The sequence below is a fragment of the Poecilia reticulata genome, chromosome 16 (assembly GCF_904066995.2).
Source record: "Poecilia reticulata chromosome 16, P_reticulata-male-v2, whole genome shotgun sequence".
NCBI classification, from domain to species: Eukaryota; Metazoa; Chordata; class Actinopteri; order Cyprinodontiformes; family Poeciliidae; genus Poecilia; species Poecilia reticulata.
In genome coordinates, this window is record NC_088845.1 from 26,171,518 (window position 1) to 26,194,841 (window position 23,324).

The 23,324-nt window shown below is 41.2% G+C and overlaps 1 protein-coding gene across 1 annotated transcript in view; it reads left to right on the plus strand.

Moving 5' to 3' along the window:
• Positions 1 to 23,324, plus strand: part of znf407 (zinc finger protein 407) — a 192,614-nt gene that overhangs the window by 90,708 nt on the left and 78,582 nt on the right. The window contains exon 6 of the mRNA XM_008432014.3: positions 21,649 to 21,815. Within this exon, the coding sequence (XP_008430236.2) occupies positions 21,649 to 21,815 (167 nt within the window). The remainder of the gene's footprint in view (positions 1 to 21,648; positions 21,816 to 23,324) is intronic.

Here is a 23,324-nt window from a genome sequence, read left to right on the forward strand (position 1 = left end):
CATGTCGGCTCTCGTTTCAGGGCTGTGTGTTATTCCTCCTTGTTCTAGGGTGAGCCAGGGTGCCATCAGCTCCTATTACTAACAGTGACGCTGGTCAGTGGCTGACAGCTCGTCCCGCAGTCGGAAGCCACTTTTCACGCCGGAGCAATGTGACCTTGACTCGTGGAATAAACCGGCAGCAGTTGTTCATCTTCCACCTCATCTGGGCAGCGCACTTCCAACAGTCCCACCAGCTTTTGTATTTTTCATTTATTTATTTTTTTTGTATGATGTCACCCCCGCCGGCTGAAGCCCGACTGACATTACTCAAGCAAAGAACAACGGCGAATGTCCACACTTCACCTTCATGTTCGTTTGGCATCCCACGGCACAGAACTGGACGGGTAATTCTGTGACGCGGCCGCGCTGCTTAACCGTCGACAGAAGTTGGACGTGGTGCGCAGAGGGACGGTGGAACAACTGGGCTGCTGCCAGCTTGTGTTTTTATTTTTTTTCTTCTTTTCTTCCCAATTGAAACATCAGACTGTCATAGCAGAAATGGATGTTGCCAGGCATCACTAATGAACCAATTAATCAATGAATTAGCCGAGCAGCGATTAAATTAATGCGAGCTGGACAGGCGAGCGGCAGTCCTGGATGTATCCTGGGGAAGGTGATTAACAGCGCGCGCGGAACAGGCAGCGATCAACAAGGCTGCTATTAAGTTGGACAACTTCCTGAACTTTTCTCTTCACGGCTAAATAAGGAACGGCTTCATTCGCGTGATTTATAGGGGGAACTGCAGCGTGCTGGGACACGCTGATGCTGTTATGTTGCGGAAGTGTCTTCAGCAGTGACAGATGACAGAAATAATGACAGGAATGAGAGTTCAGAAAGCCTCGCGCTCAACATTCCCAAGGCCATCCGAGAGAAACGGATTTGCAGAATCATATGTTTTCCACTATACCAAACAGTGGACATCGCTTACTGTTCAAAGTTATTATCTTTTACAATCAGACTCACCGATAATGCTAGCTGCCTAAAATCTCACTCTTGGTCTCAGCTGACAGTTCTACTGAAAGTGTTGGTATATTTAAGCAAACTGCTTTTTTACTGGCATTCTTCCCAAACAAACACATTGCATATATAAAGTATTTAATGGTTGCTATGTCTACTTGGAGTTGATGCCACTCTTTACAGGAACTCTCAGTCAGAAGGTTTTGGTGAGTGTTTAGCCATCCTCCCCACTGTGACCGGTGGCAAGTCAAGTTTATTTATACAGCAGATTAGAGCAACAAGGAAGTTCAAAGAGCTTTGCATCATAAAAACAGTCACCAATTATGAAACAAGCAATAAACATTACATTTTGTCAAATGCCATCAATAAGATTATCTAAAAATGTACATTAAATATGTTCAGCAATGTTCCACTTGATGAACAGGTGGGTTTTTAGGATTGATTTTAAATGACCTCAGTGTTTCGGCTGTTTTGCAGTTTTCTGGAAGTTTGTTCCAGATTTTTGATTGCGTGCATTGAAGCTGAATGTTGCTGAAGGTGACCAGATGAACTTGGGTCCTCGTCCAGCCTCCTTTGTCACAGGTTCAGTCGTTTTGAACTTTATCGCACACACTGTAGAAAGGAGCAAGTTAATTTCATAATAATTGTCATTTTATTACTTGTGAAGACAAACTTAACTGAGTGGCATGATGTCTTCCGTTTTCTATTTTCAGGACGCTAAGAGAAATAGACCTTGCGGTCATATCATATAATTTATACAGCAGGACAATGACTTATTTTTCTATATACACTGAGTAAAAAAAAAGTGAGATACAAATTAAAAAGTGGTTCACTTGTATTTATTTTACAATAATTTTGATGCGACAAGAAAAATATTTCTAAAAGAAAAGTAATTTGTAATGATTTTTTAGCACTTATTTATTTGGATGTTAGGCTACTGTAAGAGGGATGAGTTTATTTTAAGTGCCGTTACACATAATTAACAGAATTGCCAGTAAGTTTGTAATAAAGCCACGTTAATTTCCTGAATCTCTGGTTGTCGATGCCGCTAAACAAATAACTACAAATTTTTAAAAAACAGCATTTATTTTACAAGAATTGCTAAATATGACATAGAAAAGCCTCACTATGAAAACATGTTTCAGTTTCCTAGGAGTTGGAATCGAAGACTTTTTACTTTTGCATATTTCCTCATGAGTTCACTTGAATTCTTGTTCTTCATTGGATATCTGCGGGATTTGCTCCATCCATCTGTGAGCTCAGTTCATGTAAATCAAAGCAGGTGGCCCTCTGTGGTTTAGAACATTGTTTTTATAGTGAGCTTTTAGTTGTAGGGAATCAACAAACACGGGAACATTTCTTAGATTTCGTGTTGGATTTAGAAAGCATAGAAGGCTTTTAATGTCGCTAATCCAATAAGACAGAGGTTACCTTAACCCAGTGATTCTGAACGGCCTTCATGGGAGATGTATGAAGCTGGCAGTTCAAACATCCGCCTGTGTTGTCTGCCGTCTCCAGGCCTGCCGTTCTCAATCTGATCTGCAGTATTACAGAAGGCAGCATTTTGTTTGGGGAGACGTCGCCGAGGCGGCATGTTTCAGAGGGGCGTCTCCCTTGATTATGTGACATCCTCCGGAAGAACGCTGGACTTGTGTCCTCCATTACTTAGAAGAGGGGGGGGGTAAAAAAAGAGGCCTTTTCACTATTGAGACTGTCACTCTCAATTTGGACTAACGGTAAGCATGCGCATGGTCTCCTGAACGCCTCCCCTCTACCCCACCTGCTCTCCTCCTCTCTCTCTGCACACACATGCACACACACACACACACAAACCGCTCCGCAGCCGCTGCTCCTCCCCTTGCAGCAGGTCGCCGTGGTGACAGTTTGATTAGATCATCAATCGTGGCCGTTAACAGCGGTTTTCCTGAGCACCTGGACCGGCAGGTCACAGCTGGCTCTGAGCTACCGCTGTCCCTCTGACCTGGCACAGTGTGTGCGTGTGTGTGTGTGTGTGTGTGTGGGGGGGGGGAATATGCTTGCAGACACAAAATTGCACTTGCAGTTTAATTGTATCCAAGGTTTTTGTTCTCTGTTGGCTTTGAAGTGGAGCTTAGCTCATGTTTTTTTTAGTCGTTCCTTGTGTCCTTAAAGGAAAGTGAATCCTCTCTCGGTTCGAGGGTTTTTCGGATCAGTACACGGTAAAAAATGATCTGGTTCTTCCCAAGGTTCTGAGCCAAAATGGAGAGAACGTCTTCATGACTCAATACCTTCCATCTTCACTAGCTAAAACTTTGGGTAGTTGTTTTCTGAATGACTATCAGTCATGGAGACACTTTGGCCGACTCTTCTCAACTTCTTTGCTTTAGTTTATTAAGGTTTGCAGGAACTTATTTCTGAAGAGGTATCATAAGGTTGAGCTGTGGACTTTGACTGGGCCATCCCAAATGCTTATCTTTTTCAAGTATTCTCTTGTAGATCTGCTGTGTTATGCAGGATTATTGTTCTGATGATGACCTGATTTATGTCAAGTTTTACCTGCTGGGCAGATGGTGTCACTTTTAAAGCCGCAGTGCCTTGTTGTACAAGAGAGTTTGTGGATGCAAAACAAAGCCAGATCATAACCCTCCACTTCCACGCTTCACAGTTAGTTTGAGTCGTCTGTGCTGTGTTGCCTTCAGCGTTGTATGTGATGGCCAAAGGTCATTGCTCCAAAAGCCTCATATTTAGTGATGCAACTAGTGATTATTTCAATACATCGATTAATCCATAAATTATTCTGATAATCTATTAATCGGTTAAAACAACTAGCAAAATCGGCAAGATTTCTCATTTAACCACTTACGCCTTATTTCGAACAATATTAGAAATACATTGAAAAATGCCAGTAAACATTCTTTTAAATTAGAAAATTAGCATTTTATTGCCTAAAACTGAATAATATAACTTTAACATTTGTAGCAAAGGATGCCCCAATTAATGATTGGACAGCAAAAGATGCCTAATTTTTTTAGAGAATTTGTATAGAATAAAACTATACCACTTGAGAAGTTTTGGTTATAATTTAAATTTATTTTATTTTTACATTATTTATTATAAATGCAAAATGTATATATATTTTTTGTGCATTTTTGGCTTGACTGCTGATTTGAGTGTGTCCTCCAGCTAACAATAATTTGATTATTTCAATTATGGATTCATCACGATTAATCCGATTGATCATCTCGGTGCTACTCATGTTTTTCAACTATATTTTTTCTATTTTGACTTTTATTATAAATAATAATAATAAAAGTCTTATTTTTCACACTTTATCATAAATAATAAAAGTGCGGAGTGTGTTTTGTGTTTTTGTATGCATCAGGTTCGATTTGACTAAATTTACAATCTGCCTAAAGCCAAATCTTTTTTTTTTCTGTCCCAATAGGTAAAACTCTCCTTCCGAAACGGGGTGTACTTTCAAACGATGATGCTTGTGTTTATGTAGTTAGTAGGTATCTATTAAGTCAAGCCTCTGCAGTGCAGAGGAGGTTTTTCAAGTTGAAACAAATATGAAATTGCATGAAAACTGGAGGGCCTTTAACCCAACGGTTTTATGAAAACCCTTTGTCTGACTGGGGAGATTAAACAAGTGCAAAACTCAAATGTTAATATAACCGGGGAGACTTCTAAAAGAATAAAATAATAACATTTTTATCTCCGTGTTCCCTCCCAGATGCTTCCCAGAGTCTATTACTCTCCATGTTTGCAGATACACAGATACCAGAGGATAACTGTTATGGCTATTCATCTGAAGCACCACACACGTACACACACATAATACGTCGAGTTCACTTCGCAAACACACTCGTACATAAATTCACCTGCTTCCCCGCGTTGTCTCCAGCCTCTGCGTCGGCCCCGTCCTCGGCGTTCAGGTAAAGCAGTTAAATTTATGGCTTAACAATAATGGGACAAACTGTGTGTCTCGTTGCGATTCCTCAGGTATTCCGTGATTAAATAAATGTCCCCGCTCTTTTCATAAAGCTTGTTTATGGCACTGTGGCACCATATGCTGCCGCTTCCACCCCACCCACCCACCCACCCATCTCCTTCCCTCTCTCCCGGCTTAATTCTCTTTTTCTTCGGCTCTCCTTCTCGCTCAGCGGTTACGGGAAAAAGCCAAAGTTGCACGTGAACCTGCGAGCCTCCAAACCTTCGAGTCAGTCCTAATGGCTGTGTAAATACAAGAAACGCACCGAAACCGTTTGAGTAATTAATTTCCCAAAGCGGTATGTAGCATCCTTTGTGTGTGTGTGTGTACATGTGCAGATGTGTGTTTTACTTCTTTTTTTCGTTTTTTTTTTTAAAGAAAAGGTGAAACCAAATCAGAAAAGCAATTAATTTCTCCAGCCACAACATGGCAGTAAACACATGTGATTGTTCACCTCATTGTCTTGTCTGGTTTCTTCTCTGCACTCCGTCAGACACTTGAGAGACCAACTCCAACTCCGTGTGACTTTTCTCGTGATTATTAATGGCCGCTTCACATTAACTTCGCTCTGGTAATATACTCCGACAATGGCCCAAATCACCTGAGCGATGAGGACGACGGCGGCGGCCCCCGTGTCCCCTTGTCCAGCCAGCTCTGTGGCTGCTACACTGCTAACCCCTCCCTATACCTCAATGACCAAGATTAATGAAACCCTCGCCGTTTTTAATTAGCATGGCCGCAGTCATCAATTACGTCTGCCCCACCCCAAATACAAATATTGTTATATTTGGGGGGGGGGTGAGTGTGAAAAAAAATTCTTGATTTATTTCATTGTGGCGGCCGAAGGAGTGAGATGAATGGTCTCCCATCATGGTCATTTGTGGAGATGAGGAGGAGAAGAGAAGGGGGAGGATGCGGCGGGGAGGGGTAATAAGATCAGTGCAGGAAAGAAGGGGGTCGGCGCCTCACACAGTACAGTAGAGGATGTGAACACGGCTGGTTATAGATCAAGTCCAGTCTCTCCGTGTCGCTGGACTACCTTCACCAAACTCAGAACTTAAGGATAGTTTCTCCAAATCCAACCTGCAAGGTTCAATTCCCCTTTGGGGCAATTTAAGCACCAAGTGGTTCAGACTCGAGAGCTTCTGGTTGAGGCGAATGTCTTGATACTGCCAGATACTGCAAACACTTGCATAAGTTATGATTTTAAAAGTGAAAAGCTTAGAAATCAGAGGTGTTTAGTAGACCCTGTCACACTGGAGCCTATGTTAATTAGATTTAAGTGGCAAGTTACACAACTACTTGGTAAATAACACACCATTATCATCTCCCTGCTTTCCTATGAGGCCCAAAACTTTGGTAACACATAAATATGGAGCATTTACACAAGAACCACTCACTCTGTCTGCTCTGATGAAGAATTGATCACCTTCACACTAAATGCTTGGAGTGGCTCCGATTGACATCAACTCACGCAGTAAAACGGAGACATTTGTACCGTTCATCCAACTATTCATAAGTTAAACTAAAGCAGACATATGTAGAAAGTGTGTTGTAGACGTGACAGAACACAATTTGTCTTTTAATGTGCTTTATTTCTCTGCTTTTTAACCCATTCAAACAATTATTTAAATAGTTCAACTTCGGTGGTGAGGCAAGCATCTGTGACACCATCTTTAGAGGCAGTGTGTTCTCTACATACTTTATTTCCTGTGCAATGTCCACTTTTTAAATCATACTTCATCTGGTTTTTCCTGCTTCACAGGCATTGACCAGACGGGCCGATTGCCTCAATCTGTCCCATCTGCATAGTGAACAAGTTGTGAATGGCAAAAAAATAAAAAATAAATAAATAAATACATGGCCGCAGTAAATAACTTGTCAAGGAAAATATGGTTTTGCTCTTTGGTTTGTCTCTCAAAGAGTTTCTTCAAGTTGATAAATGCAGAATGGACTTACTAAGAAATTATTCCCTTATCAGCTCCTTCCGATGTGATGAAGCAAAGAAGAAAACAAACATTTCAGGAACAGTGTGCGGCCTTTTGCATTTTCTTGCTTTTCTCTAAGAAAAGTAAGTCTCAAACTAAGTCGAGCTCTTATTTAAATTCAGACATTATCTCTTAAATCTGGGGTTTGAAGAGTAAAAAAAAAAACAACTGTAATAAACCAAACTATTGGATTTCTGCAGTTCTTCAAACCGGTTAAAGTCTGACTCTGCTCTGTCATGATAATAGTGCGAGCGCTGCCGCTTTATGACTCGGATATGTGTGCAGCTCCTTTTTGTGGTTTTACTGAGCTCGGGTGTTTACGCTGCGGTGAGCCACCAGCCGCTTGATTCCTGATGGCTACACACACACACACACACACACACACACACACACACACAGATTTTTATTTTATACCCCTGCCGACGCAACCATCGCCTGCCCACTGGACTCAAGAGGGAACTGTGGGAAACATCTTGAATATTTTATGAGGCTCGGGAACCCCACCTCTCGTCTTGCCCACCCCGCGAAAAACCGCGGCCACTTCGTCCGGCAAATTTGCACACATAACACGCACACGCATGCACACACACACCCGCATACACACCCGCAGAAAGAAATAATGTTTTAAATGCAATCATTGTCAGGCCCAAACAATGTCATTTATCAAGGGAGCATTTGGGACTGTATAATAAGTTTCACATTATTAATACAATTTTTCATCCTCTGTCAGGCCTATCTGATTTATGGCACGCATGTGATCTAAGGTGATCATTGAATTACAATTCTAGTAATAAGAGAGAGAATGGACCTGGTTTACTTCTGCCCACTGGAGCACAACTCCTCCCCTCACTCGCCCCCCATGCACACACACATGTACACAAATAGAAGAAACAGGATTTAACCGATAAACCTGGTTTAACAATTCACATACATTTATTTATCTAGATTTGTGTAAGTATTTCTGAGTAGAAAAATGTATACCTTTAACAGCAACTTAAACAGTTGAGGTAAGTTTGACTTTTTTTTCCCCGTTTACTTGACAAAATGAATTAGATTTAATCATATTTCTGTGGTGATTCCATTCAAATAGTTTAATTACTTAAATAAAGTAGGTTCTCATTGTGTTTTGACAACAGCCGTTGTTTCTTAGTTTGTATTTTATTAATAAAATGAGGACCGGAGATATTTGTACAACTAACAGTTTATTCAGAACAGGATATTAGTCTTTATTTCAAACCTCTTTTTTCAGAGCCATCCTTCTAAATTCATATTTCAACCCTATTTACTCAGATTAACTAATAATAATTAATTAATAAAGACATAGTTTAAGAGCCGCAGTCATAAGTGTTCAAAAACAAATTTTTGTCGATGCAGAGGATCCCTCTTGTCCCAACAGACGCCTCTGTTAGCTCCTCTTTGAAAAGACAATTATGACTAAGAAGCGCCTAAATTCTTCCTTTCATGAAGTCCTCTGTTAAAAATAAACAAAACTAGTTTGTCAATGAAGCGAAAATGTAACTTCAGCAGTAAAAACATTTAAATCTGCTCAAAAAAGATTTCAATTTAGAGATTTTTGGAAATTTTTGACCAATGGCTCTGAGTCAAGAAGCAAAGCTTGCCAGCAACTTTGACATTAGCATTAGCAACTTGCAAGAGTTTTTGTTCCAACACAGAAACTTTCTCAACTACAAGTCTTACCTACAGATTAATATTTATTTTCCTGATACCCCACACACACACACGCATGCACGCGCACACACACACACACGCATATATATATATATATATATATATATATATATATATATATATATATATATATATATATATACACGGTTTTACTGTACTCTTTGTTATGCCGCTCCTCAAGGTACTGTTGACTAAACGAACATAAATTACATATTTAAAATGTTCAGACCAGAAAAAAATGAAAGGGCTAGCATTATTCAACTCGTTTGTAATTAAATTGATTACAATTTTAATAAAGCAAATATGTAACAACATCCATTGTTATAGTGCAGCTGCCCTGTTCTTGATGTCTGACTCTGGCTTAAGCAGCCCAGCTAGCTAGGAAGTTTGATTGTAGCATTAGCACTGCTACTAAACCAGTTAAAGTTAAATGTAAACTTAAAATCTTACTCCAGCACAAAAACTTTCTCAACCCCAAAGTTTTTTGCTATATATATTAATTCATAACATAAGCCATATAGCTTATATAACCCTCACTATTATTTACTAGCTAGATATGATGATGATGATTAGACTGAACCAACATGTTCAATTAAATCCCAATCAAAATGATTAGGCATTTGTTTTTAAGAATACACAGTAAATTATTACGCTTGGTTGAATGTAAATACCTTTAGAGGCTTGTATTCGAAACCTGCCAATATTTTTACTTTCTTGTGTACTTAAACTTTCTGATGGAAGACATCGACAGTTTAACTTTTACCCCTCAAGACTACGAAGCCGTTTTGCTTAATATTCCTGAGTTTAAGGCAGCCTGCCAGGGTCCTAATTTTAGTGACAGGAAAGAGAAAAGAAAATAAACAAATGAACCCGGGCCCCGTTAATTAGATCAAGAGCAAAGCTCATTATTCTAAAATGATATTGGCGCCCGGAGAGTAAATATGAGTGGCCTGTTTGGGGTGGTGGGGTGAGGGGGGGAGGACTCCGTAATGGGATAGGGATGCAGGTCGTTACAGGGCCGAGTGATTTACAACCACAAGCTCTTTGATGTATAGACTGCACCTTTTATTAAGTGCCTGTCGTTATGGTCACTGGCTCAGTCATTTCCCTTTGTGTCTAATCAAAATCCATATCCGCACCAACTCCGGCCATCCAGAGTCCAGCTGCTCCGCGCAGGGAAAGCAAACTCTGTGGGAATGTTGGCCTTCTCGTTCCTCTCTGCTCCCTCCCACCTCCAGCGGAGGCTTACGTGTTGCAAAGTTGTTGCAACTCGCAGCGAGCAACAACAGATAAACAAATGGAAATGCAAAATTCTCTTGAGGTAATTAAATAACAAAGACAGACTCCCGTCATAAGATTTCGGCTGTGTTTTTTTTTTTTTTTTTTTGAGCGAGTATTTTCACTATTAGCGCTCTTGCTCGGCGCTTTTATCGGATTAGCCCGTCATTGAGGGCCCGCTGATCGCTGTCATACATCACCCTGTTTGATTTCTGTTTAGAGCGAATTTGAGGAGGCCACTAATTGGATTGTGGCAGTTTAGCCCCGGTTAAAGATGGTAAACGGCAGAGCCGGGCTCTCCTCTACTCCTCCTCTATTACCTCGTTCAAACTCTCAGGCTCCGGAGCCCGCCGGTTCTCCTCACGATCGTCACAATTTATGACACATTTTCTCTGTATTCTTAAAAGATAATTAGGTTTATCGCCAGTGTTTTTTTTCTTTCCCCCCACCCCGCCTCCCATTACTTCTCTTTTGTGTACCTGAGAGCACACAATTGCAGCATGAAAACATAAATATTTCTGCAGCACAGCAGCGCTGGCAGGTGAGCCTAATGAAATTCTAGCAGTGTAATTTGATTTACGAGGTGCTAATGCGGCCTGATATTAGAGAGAAAAAGCTCTGATATGGCTGCCTTGTGCTGTATTTAAGGCCTATCAGAAGCCTGATAAAGAGCATCCTGTCCTCAGCACTGCTCCTGAGTTATTGTTGCAGATATTCATATTGATAGTAATTCTTCCCGACGCAATTTAGCACCGGCAATATATAAAAACGGAGATAATAGTTAATTTCGGTGGCTGTTGCTCAGATTGCGATGCTTTAAATTCAAGACTTTACAATAAAAAAAAACTAACTTTTGAGATGTGAAGCATGTGAACGCTTTTCAAAGTGTTTAAACAATATATGTTTGCGTGTGTTTGTGTGTGTGTGTTGACGGGGTCTTGGGTTGGTCTTCGATCCCCGCCACATCACATAAATCAGATTTTCTCTAATTTTAGCAGGAGGCCTTTTCTTTGCTCTTTTTTTCGAAGCTCTTGATTTGCTGCCATTTTGTTGAAGCATTTTGAATAATTGTCTAATATCTGTAAGGCCTCTTAAGCTTTTAAGGTGAACCTAGAGAGGCAACAAGACATCATAAACACAAAAAGAAATCCTTTGAGGGGTTCATTTACTTCTCAAAAGGACTTCTTTCTAATTGAGTTTGGTGTGTGTTGTGTATCCGCAGGGTGTGTGTGTCTTTATTCGTGTTTGTGTGGACTTCTGAGGGTCATATCCAGGTTTTCTGTTTGGGACCATTGAGCTATGGCTCCCAATAAAAACAGGCAATAACAGGGCCACCACAGAGGGACCTGGCCTTTGTGCCTCCCCTCCTCCCTTGTCCCCTCCCTTTCACACACACTCCGCTCCTCTGCACCCCCTAAGTTATGAGCTGAATAACCGTGCAACAATATTAAGATAACATTTCCTGATTGTTTGTCAGGCAGGAGGCTCCTTCACCCCGCTTTCATCACGTCCACCGTGTTCATTAAATTGACAATTTGTATTTGCCCTACAGCGGGATAAACAGGAGCTTATCTGATGGGCTTGGTCTTTTATTATTTATTTCATTATCTTATTTTTTTTCTTTTTCTTCGTCCCTCCACCGCCCCCCTCTTCTTCGTCTTTCTCTCTTTTTCTTTCTTCCTTTCGTCTTTCTCCCGGGATTGAAGGTAAACACAAATCAGCAACATGATCTCTGTTGAGTGCCGTTGTTTATATTGCGGTCATATGCTGCAGCGCTCGTCTCGCAGGATGTTCATCTACTGCACTCTGCAGACGCATGCGGCCTCCGCCTGGAAGTTTTAGGAGTCCTCTGTAAGGTGTAACTCTGTGCCTTTTTCACTTTATCATTCTGTCTTGTCTTCTAGTAACTTTGTCTCCTTATTTTTTGTTTGCTTCAATTTTTTTGTGCTGCATTTCTAAGCGGCTATGGGTCAGTTCAGGCTATCTTTTTTTTTTGTATCCATGCTTTTCTGCCTTAATGCATCTACTTTCATTTCCTGCCCATAAACACATCACTTACACTCAAGTGGACATCGGTAAAACATCGGTTTTAGTTGAAGTATTTTCAGGAAGTATGGTAATAAAGTGAAAATGAAAGCGCTACTACAAACCAGGACTCGTCGTAACATGTTAACTCAGTCTGTTTGGAAAACTTTTTTGTGGCTTTTATTTATTAGTAGCCGGACAGGAAAAAGGACAGAGACAGAAGGAGAAGATGTGCAGTAAACGGCCTGGCGCCTGGAATCAAACCGGGAACATTATGTTGCGCCTGCTGTGTATGGCTCCCCCCACATTAACTCACTGTTTCAGCAAAATGAAGAAAATGTACCTGAACACTTTACATTACACCCTATGATCATGTGCTGTTAATCTTAGTTTGGGCCAGTCCGCTCTTAATGAAATATAAGCCCTGTTTAAGCCGGAACAGCTTAAAGGAACTTGTAGATGTTATTTATTGAGCAATCTGTGCTGTGGTTTTGAAAAACACAATTTTATTTGGTCAAAATGTAAAGAAATCATTTGGATTTATGTCATGTCTTTGAAGTATTCCAGTAACTTTTGATCGGCTCCTTTACTTAATAGTTTATGGAAATCGGTGGGGTTGAATTCACAGGGTTCTGCTGTGTCATGACAAGGTATGTTGTTTTTTTCTGTGATGTTATGTCTAGTTGTTCGTAGGTTTCACGTAAAACCGACTCCCTTGGAATGGCATTTTAATGCTGTGGGTATCAAATACTTGATAATTAATAACCAAATAACAACTGGCCTATACTTGTTAATAAGTGCATTATCAAGTCCAGAGGACTTCAAAGCATTTCACACAGTCATTCACACACTAAGCGAAGGCATAGGTTTCATGTTCAGCATTCCCAGATGAGTGAAATGTCTGGATATTTTTGAGATAGTTTGAGATTATGTAATTATGTTATAGCTATCATTGTGAGATCTGCAGCATTCATTTTTTGAACTGTTCAAATATATTGTAGTTTCAAAGTATTAACATGAAATTTTAAAATAACGTTGTACTCTAAGTATTCAAGATTTGTATTTCCTGTGAGTAAAGAAAACGGTTGGAGCCATCAGCAATGCTTAGCAACAGGTGTGAGAAGCACAGCCCTGCTCCATAAACCAGTACACTAATTCCTCCTACACTTTTTTCAGGCCTCTTAATAAAACGCCTATAAGCTGTTGCAACAGTGTAATTCAGTTTTTTAGCAAAGTTTAAACTGTAATTTTGGAAAAACGCGACACGCCCTATGACAGGGTGGTAGCTGGCCGCTGCTTAGCAAGATAACTTGCTTTCTTCTATAGGCTTATTGAGAACAGGTAATTAAAAAAAAAACTGTAAGAGCTAAACCATGTCTAACTAAGGAAGAGTTGTATGATTTAAAAAAAATCAAACTTGGGCAGAGATGGTGACGTTTTACCTATCTATTCATTAGGTCACTCTGCGTCATTATGTGGTTTCATTGAAAAAAAAACATCCATCCATCCATTTTCTTTACACCCTTGTCCCTTAGTGGGGTCGGGAGAGGTGCTGGTGCATCTCCAGCTAACGTTCCGGGCGAGAGGCGGGGTACACCCTGGACAGGTCGCCATTCTGTCGTAGGGCAACACAGAGACACACAGGACAAACAACCATCCACACACACTCACACCTAGAGGCAATTTGGAGAGGCCCATGAGCCTGACAGTCATGTTTTTGGACTGTGGGAGGAAACCGGAGTACCCGGAGAAAACCCACGCATGCACAGGGAGAACATGTAAACTCCATGCAGAAAGACCGGGGCCGGGAATCAAACCCAGAACCTTCTTGCTGCAAGGCAACAGCTCTACCAACTGCGCCACTGTGCAGCCCCAACAACATTAAAATGGCTAAATATTCCTCTGGCATTGTTGGTAACCAGCGGCTTTAGCAAACCTCGTGAAAACATATTTTTATGAGCCTTGGAGGTGAGTGCTTTAAGTTTGACTTCCTGTATTTATGTTTGAGATGTTTATTTTGAAATGAAAAAGCAGGTTGGCTAGTTGTGTGAGAATACAGAGACTGGCTAAACTTTAGCCGCTAGCAAATATGCTAGCATTTGGTTCAGAGCTTCCTATTAATGCTGTTTTTACACTTAGAACTGTTTTCAGCGGTCTCTATTTGTCAAACACATAAGAAACTATTTTAATACTTTTTTAACATTAAAAACATTTTAAAATTAGACAAACAGCGCAGTCTTGTAAAACCTGGACTGAAATACTCTTGACTGATTGGATTATTTGAAGTAAAGTTTCTAAGTTTGTGAAATCTTTAGTGTACTTTTGTCAACAAAAATAAGCTACAGAGCATTTTCTGAAAAAAAAAGGGAATAAAAATCGTAAAACACATGGCCAAATCTTCCCTTCTCAACAAACCAAAGTACTGCTGTTTGCCGTAGCAACCTTTCTGAGCAGATAGTAAAAGCACAAGGTAACAAAAACCGTATACAGACTCAACCTTAATTGAATTAGCTCCATTTGAATGTGAAACTAAGCATTATGCCGAAAACTGATTTGCACCCACAGACCACAAAGACTACAGCGCTTCCTAAAGCACTTCTCCTTAGCACTGTGAGTGATGATGTTGCCCTCCTCAATCTCTTACCTCCCGGGGGAAAACTCAGCCTGTCGTCGGTCAACGTTGAGCCTGCAAACGAAAACTAACGAAGCCTGTGACTTTACTTAGGAAACAGTTGTCCCAGAAATGTAATCTTTTACCCATTTTTTTTTTCCCCTCCCCAACGAACCGCCCGCCCCACCCTTTAATCAGGTTTCAATTGACTGCCACCGAAGGAAGAGCTTCTCCTCAAGATGCTTATATAGGTCCGAACCGAGTCAGACGCCATTTAGAGCTTACTCAGTCTTCCTCCCAATATCTCGGAGAGCTCAGGGCCAAATGATTTAATCTTCATTCAGCTAATTTAGTCTGGATTTAAGCTGCCGGGGTTGTCGAAGTGCAGAGTGATGGAGTCTGAAAACAGGATGAGAGGGAGAAAAACGGAAGGAAGGAGAAAGGGAAAAACAGGGAGAGATGAAGTTAGAGCGATGGAGGGAGAGAAAAAAAAGATGAGGGAGGAGGAGGGGGGTAAAAGAGGAGGAGGGGGAGAGCTGCTGAAGATGATGATCCATCCTGACCCTAGTGAATGCTGTCATGTTCCCCCCTCTAGGTAATCTCTCTCACTCTCTTGCTATTTTACATGTGAAAATGCTCTCCTGACAGTTGCATATCAGATAAATTTTCCTCTTTTTTTTTTTTTTTTCTCCACCCACCCCTCCCTCCGCCTTCTCCGCTCCTCTCCCTTCGCCAAATAAACAACAGTCTTCACTTTGAAGTTGTCTGTTTGTGTCAGTTTGGCTTCGGGCGAGCGTCGGCCTCTCCCTCTTCTGTCTTTGTGCTGCAGCGCGAGCGAGCGTAGCGGATCGCTTCCTCTTTGCGATGGCCGGCCAGAACAATGCGGAGGGAGGCGGGACGGGAAACGGTTTGGGCGTCCGAACGGCGTCCACATCGCTGGAACTGATCAAATTAATTAGGGAGAAGGGTTTGAGAACAAGTAGAGGCGTGTTGCCAACGTGGTCTGAGCTATAAGATGCATTTTGTAAGACAGACATTTTCATGGACTGGGTTAAAATTGCCCATTTTAAAAACATTTAAAAAAAATTAAACAGTATAGTTTCTAGTAAACACACACTTTGCAGGTTCTTCCTCAACACACAGCCTCGCCACTTGGGGGTGGTAGTGAGTGTGTGGTAATGAACCAGATTCCCCCCCCCTTTTTTTTTTCCCTTTTTTTTCTCCCCCAGTCCCTATTAGAGGTGCAGTAACTCCTCCTGAGGGATCTCTGTCACAATTAAAGCCAGCGATGTTCTGACAGTTGCCCCACGTGCCGGAACTGAATCAGGATCACACCACGGTATAGATATGGTAATGAGTGACAGTATGGATACGGCGGCATGCCGCTCTCTGGATGTCGACTCGAGACGCTCACCTGTGTCTGCGAATAAATCGGCGCAGGACGTCAATCAGGTGGCTCCGCTTCGCCATCAGAGAGGGAAGGAGAAGGAGACACAGGAGGAGGGAAGAGGAAAAATAGAATGAATCAAAGTGGAGCTTGTCTGTGATTACAGATGAGCGTTTCGTAAAGTTATTACCTCGCTTTATGTATATCTGATTTATTTTCGTCTCATTTATTTATGTGCTAACACGACGATGTAAACATATGGTGTGGAAGTATATATTTATATATTTAAGGTGTCATGTGGTTGTAATTTACTGAGTCTGAGATTCTAGTGCATTTCTGCACTTTTGCCAGTATTTTTAAAGCACCTTGCCAGACTTAGCTCTACAATATACCCAAACTAATTACAGGGATAGTTTGTCACCTATATAAAAAAATGCAATGGTCAGTGGTTTCATTAGTCTTTGTTTTGCTGTAAACCATTTAGTCGGAGTAAAATACTTCGACTTTCTCTTGGATGTCACAACAGGCTGGCTGAGGCATCTGGAGCAATTCTGACTGCGTTTGTCTTTTTCTCAGTAATTTCAATGATTTAATGGTAGGGATGGATGTAACGGTACACAAAAAAGGAAAGTTTGGTACTTCGGTTTAAGGGCAAAGTTGGGAATGTTTTTGGTTCGCTCAAGAAAAACTGAATCTGGATGGATGGATGATACAACAATAAAAGCGCTTGATAATGATAAATGTTGTTTAGGATGTTTTTAAATTAGTGCTGTACAGAAATTTTAAAATGTAGAAGAGTTTTTTTTTTACTTTGGAACTGATTCCTCAGTACCAGTCTGTTGTGCGTCTCTCGTGCTCTGCAGTCATTTTGGGATTGTTGAACGCTGCAGGCGGCTGGATTTGGACTTCAGATTTTTCTCAGGTTTGTTTTCATTCGGCTCGACGTTGTTTCCCTCAGTGCACATTTCTTCCTCCACTGTAGCTGCATGGAAAACCTTAAATGACCCCAAATTCCAGATCAACAGCTTGGGAGTCCTCTGTTCTGTTTTGGTGTCACATTTTAAAGTTGCCCTACAGAACATTGCGCCGCACTCTTAGTTCCGCATATAAACATTCTGCATGTGCTCAGGTATAAAACAGTTTTTGTTCAGTGCCTTTGGCCAAACGGCTTCATCGGATATTTTCTTTACTTTGGTATCAATACAGCAATAGTTAATCGTGTTTACTTGTGTTCATAATGGCTGCAGCAAAACTTCTGAGCCGCGGGTGAAACACTGCTTGGATTTCTGGATGATTTATTGACGAGAAAGAAGCAAAAGGAGTTCCTCAGAAGGAGCACATTTCATCCTTGAAGACTTGAAGAGATCATTTGTAGTGTCAGTCAGTGGGAGAGGAAATGTGGAGTTGTTTCATGTCAACCTCCTGCCTGGTGTGATGTCATCAACCTAAATGCACACAATTTGGAGTAAAGTTATTTAAAAAAAAAATTTAATGGTTTTTTCTGCAATTCCTTTAGCAAATGCCATACCATCAACATCCAACTGTGATTTTATGATCATTGCACAGTTGGTATCGAAAGATAACTCGTCACCTGTCGGTAAATTTAGAGGGATTTTATTTGAGATGCACTGGTTAGTAGACCAGAAATCTGATTCTGACAGTTCAGATCAATGTTTGGTCAGTCAGTTACTAAAACCTCAGATTTTCTCTCAATCAGTAGAGATATCACACAATTTGTGATCTACAGAAAACATCAGATGAAGGTTAGGGACATGCTTTGATTCGTTGATGGGGAAATCCTTAATTATTATTCAAAACTACCACCTCTACAAAAAAATCAGCAGATCAACTTTTACATGTTGTTAACCTGAAGAGGGGGAAATGTATTGGGAGGTCAGACTTTAAAGAAAACTTGATATATGTATCCACTAGGGGGGGTGAACCTTTTCATTCAAGCTACAGTGGCAAATTTGTCCACTTTTATACTTCGTAAATGTTAGAGTTGTCATTTGGTCACATCGGTCCTAATATTACGATAACAATCTACAACCCCGTCATCATTTAAAGGTTTTTGATTGTCACTGTGTTTCCTTACTTCAATAAAAATAATGCAAACATATAAACCCTTACAACTGAGATGATTTATGTTACATTGGAATTTTTTTATCCCCCTTTTTTTTAACTTAAAACTGAAGATTATCTCTTGAGAAAATCTGAAGTGAATTTATAATATGGTTGAATTCACTCTTATCAAGAAAGCCAATTATCAGGCAGAGAGACATGCAGGTCTTCCTTTCACTAAAGCAAAGCAATACTTCACCCTACTTGAAAGCACACCACATTTATTTCTGAAGACATTGCAGCTCTTTTGAAGGAGGACATTTTAAAGTATATGCTATATGAATGTCTTCTTGTGTAATTTAGAAGTTGTTTTTTTTATCCGGGTGTTTTATTTTCACATGGCCCCAGATAGGGAGGACTTTGCAAATTTATTTCCACGCCTTTGAGTTTAATTCTCAGAAGCACGATAAGTTTTCTACTCTCTCCCGCTCTCCATCCATCTGCCCCTCTGCCTCCCACCTTTGGGTGCGTTCTTTTTTTTTTTTAGCACGGTGCTTGGCTGTTTAGAGGCACTATGCATATGTATGGGCGAGACGGTGGATCGTGACGGGATCCGACATGCAGGGACAAGATCAAAGCGCTCCATCTCATCCCGTAAAAACAGACGCAAACCTTCCTCTCATCCGTACAAAAACCCCCACCGACTCTGCCAGCTCCTCCACTCCTCCATCTTCCCTCTTCCTCCCGGCTTCCTGTTCTCGCGCCACCCGTCCCGCCACGCTCCCCGCGCGTGCACGCTTCCATCGAGGACCGCGCCGACTTGGCGATTACGCCCCGGTGATAAACAATGGCCCCCCGTTTAGCTCATAAAGCAAAAGGAGTGTTGTGCATAATGCTTACAATAAAAGATAGCATCTCTTCACTCATCTTATTTACCTCTGCCTGGCAGACGAGCTGTTTCTATAAATACCACAGGGAGGGGAGGGGAGGAGCTGCAGAGGCTGCTGGTCAAATAAAGTCTGCAGATGAGAGTTAGAAACCAGGACTCACGTTTTTAAGTCGGGTTTCGTTTGTGTAGCACATTTCAGCAACAAGGCGGATCAAAGTGCTTTACATCAGAGCATCAGAGTCGAGCAATAAACATTAGTTTGTCGAAATGTCATCATCAAGAAAACACACATCAAACGCGTTGATCAATGTTCGACTTTATTGCTAATCAAAAGCAGCTCTACACAGGTGGAGTTTTAAGCCTTGATTTAAAGCACGTGTTTCAAACTCTAGGCCCCCGGGACAAATCTGGCACGCCACAACTTTGTATGTGGCCCTCTGGACCCTAGAGGAGCACATGAATAAAACTTTAAAGATTGTGTAATTTTATTTAAATTTTTTTTATCAGTCGAATCAAATCTGTTTTTATCTGCGTCCTGCTAAATTATACAGCTCTGAAACAAAATTAAGAGACCCCTTCGTGGAAAACGTAACGGTTTTTCCACCAAATATCGATTCTGAACTCTTCCTGAGTTAAAACATTAGTATTGCTGTTTCTAAATGAATATGAATTTGCTTTCTTTGCTTTATGCGAGGTCTGACAGCACTGTGTCTTTTTTGTTATTTTGACCGTTTTCTGTAAATAATAAATTTTTGTTTGGAAGTTCGGAGACATATTGCCAGCAGTTCATAGAATAAAAGACCAATGTTCATTTTACTCAAACATATACCTATAAAGAGTAAAATCAGAAAAATTTATAATTTTAATTGATCTCTTAATTTTTTCCAGAGTTGTATCAATTCTGATAAAAGTTGCCTAACTTTAAGAAGTACTCGGCAAATGCAGAGACAGGTATTTATTCATATTTTAACCATTTGTTAATGCGTGTTTTTATCTTAATACGTTCTACGACATTTGTCATCTTAAAATGAGTTCGACACGCCTGATTTGAATGGACTCGGTGTTTCGGCTGTTTTGCGGTTTTCTGGAAGTTTGTTCCAGATTAGTGGAGCATAGAAACTGAACGCTGCTTTCTTCCATGTTTGGTTCTGGTTCTGAGGATGCAGAGCAGAACAGAACCAGAAGACCCGCAACAACAGACCTCAAACGCACTTTGGTGCTAAGCCATTAAATGTGCGTCTGGCTTGACAAAGGCATCACTTTAAAGCCGCCTCATCCGTCCTCGCAATTGAGCCGAAAACACCCTTTAAACCGCCGCTTGGCGACATCTTCATCACATTTAGATCCATCTCCATGGAGCATATAGATTGATATGAAAGCCAGCCTCCATCCCTCCAACCTCCCCCCTAAACCTCCACCCTCTTCCTTTCCAGTAAGAAAGATGTATGAGTTTGAATTATTGATTCAGACACATGCTACATGCTGCTCGGAGTCATTATTTGTTCAGGTGAGTGTCACGCTGCTCGCTATGAAACAGATACCGCGGGGATTAAGCGACACAATCAGGACTTAAAGACAGCCGCCCTCCCTAAAATAACACGGCCCCTCGCTGCAAGACGAATGCTCCCCAAAAGCTGACTTCATTTGTTTATGACTCGCGCATTAGTCATTCCGCGCCTAAATTATCGCACGGGGGTAAAGATTAATTCAAGCACAGGCGGGTTTCGCTATTGTCTTCTGCGTTTTTTTTTTTGTTTTTTTTTCTCTCTTTTTCTTTTTCTCAAAGCCAAATAAGGCGGCGGATGAATATAGGTGCTAACATCCTACACACTGATTAAAAAGCCAGAGCTTTTTTTTTTCTCATCTTCTTCTTTCTTTTTTATCAATCGTAGGCGTGAAGAATAGACAGATGTCCAGAGCAAAGACAGAATGGCGTGCATATTCACACGCCATATTTTGAGCGCCTTAGGCATCATCCAACAAAAACAAAACATGAAAAAAAAATAAATAAATAAAAAATGCACCAAACAATGAATCATGTCTTACATTCATTGACTTGATTCTGACGATCTGAAGCTGTAGATGGCTGGTGATTTTAAAAGAAAACGCTGCGCTGTAGAGCGGATTCTGACAGGCAGAGATGCTCCGGTTCAAGAGCCTTAAGAGGATAGCAGGAGGTAAAATGTTGCTAACTGTTCATTTAGCCCTGGCTAAGTGGTCGGGGACACTGGACAGGTGAACTCTATTCTCCCCACTGGCCCTGCAGGGTGTGTGTGTGTGTGTGTATGTGTGTGTGTGCGTGTGCGTGTGTGTGTGTGTGTGTGTGTGTGTATGTGTGCGTGTGTGTGTGTGAGGACTGTAACAGAATTTCTCTAGTCCTCTGGGCCCTGGTGCAAAGCAGAGAATAAATGGTGGAGGTGGCAGGCCTGGACAGAAAAATCAATGCCTGCTTATACAGACATGACACACCAGCAGCCAACTGCATTCTGTGTACGCGTGTGTGTGTGTGCATGCGTGTGTGTGTTTGGATGTACAGAACACAATCACACAGCCCCCGTGCTCTGTGGGTGTAAGTACTAGTGCCCAGCAAACCCCCATTTCTTCTCTCTCTCTCTTTCTTTTTTTCTCAGTAGATTTTCTACCGTTTTTTTTTTTTTTTTAACATCAGCTTTGGGATCAGTAAATAACTCCTTGTTTTATCCCCTCCTCTCTCCTCCTGGTCCCTCTCCTCTTGCCTCTCTTACCCTCCCGCAGGAAGTTTGAATGCGAGCTGTGCGACCGCTCCTTCAGCGAAAAATGGGCCTTGAACAACCACATGAAACTGCACAACGGGGAGAAGCCGTACAAGTGCATCTGGCCGTCCTGCCACTATGCCTTCCTCAACCTGTCGGCCATGAAGGACCACTACAGGACGCACACCGGTGAGACACACAGACGCCGATTCTCAGCGGCCTCACCTCCCGTCCTCCAGCCACAAAAAGAAGTGGTGCCAAAACACGTGTTTTGCACCTTGAACTTCTTGACATTGCAACCTGGAACTTCAATGAAAATAGTTTTGTTCATGCTCCCCAGTTTTAATAAAATCAAGCGCAGCTCCATTCTCTCTTTTTCAGTCACCGAAAAAGAGAGAATGGAGCTCCAACTTAAAAAAAAAAGTTAGCTCATTTGTTATGTGTAATCGAACGGAGAGATCCTCAGCTCAGGTGGGAAAATCTAATGACACAACTATTAGTTTTACATTCTGCAAATCTGCTGTTTGTAGAAGAAATTGCTGGAGACGTGGAAGAAGTTACTCTGACTGGGCCCTGTTTTGTGTGGGGAGGAGCTTTGCTGTGTAACACAGTAGAGAGAGTGTCATGCTGTGGGAATGGTTTCCTCTGGCAGGAAAACTAATAAGAATCCTGGAGGAACCGCCAGCAAGGACTAAAAAAGACCTGGGAAGAGGTTTTACCCTCCAGCTGGACGGTCACTATTATCCAGCTAAAGCTACAAGCGAACGATTTGGATTAAAGCTTACTCACGTCAAAATCTTACTGAGAATCTGTGGCAAGACTTGAAAATTGATGTTCACAGAGGTTTTCCTTCTCCATCTGACTGAACGTGAATTCATTTCCAAAGAACGGGCAACGTCTTCACATTTGTAAAGAAAGATCAGCAAAGCGCGTGCCTTTTTCGCCTCTACTTCACATTTGTGCACTGTTCTGTTTTGGCCTCGTGCAAAATCCCAATAAAACACAGTGAACTTTTGTGGTTGCAACGTTTCAAAATGTACACAAAAAAAGAAAAAGTTCACGGGGCAGTAGGCCTGTCACAATAACAAATTTTGCTGAGCGATTAATTGTCTAAAAATTGTTGTGATAAACGATAATATTGTTTCAAGACCTTTTGACACTGATTTAATGGAAATGACTAACAATGCACGCAATTTTATGCCATAGATAAGATACGCTTTATTTTCAACAGAACACATAACACTTGAACTAATAAACTAAATAAATAAAACAACCAAAAGCAAAAATAAAATGGATTCTCAGTGTTAACAAAAAGCATACTTGAATAAAAACTAAACAACATAAAGCCAAGGTGGAAATAAATATTGCATTCAACCAAAAGAGTGCAGATTATGAAGTTTGTATACTATATTGTCCTTTTGTAATCACGAGATTTAAATGGAGAAGATGGGCACATCTGACTACCTAATGCGGTAGTTCACACTATTTGCCCCTATTTTCCCCTTAGACAATCTTAGATCGGCAAACGATCTAAGATTGTCGCTGGTGGTTTCGTAACCAATCATCCTGCAGTGTATGGTGGGTTACGGTAGATCGTTGTGGTAGATCGTTGTGACCGCTCCGATCTAAATCAGGGGTTTTCCCCGACTGGGAGCTTAACGCTGAATGTGACAGGTAGCCAATCAGAAAGCGCGGATT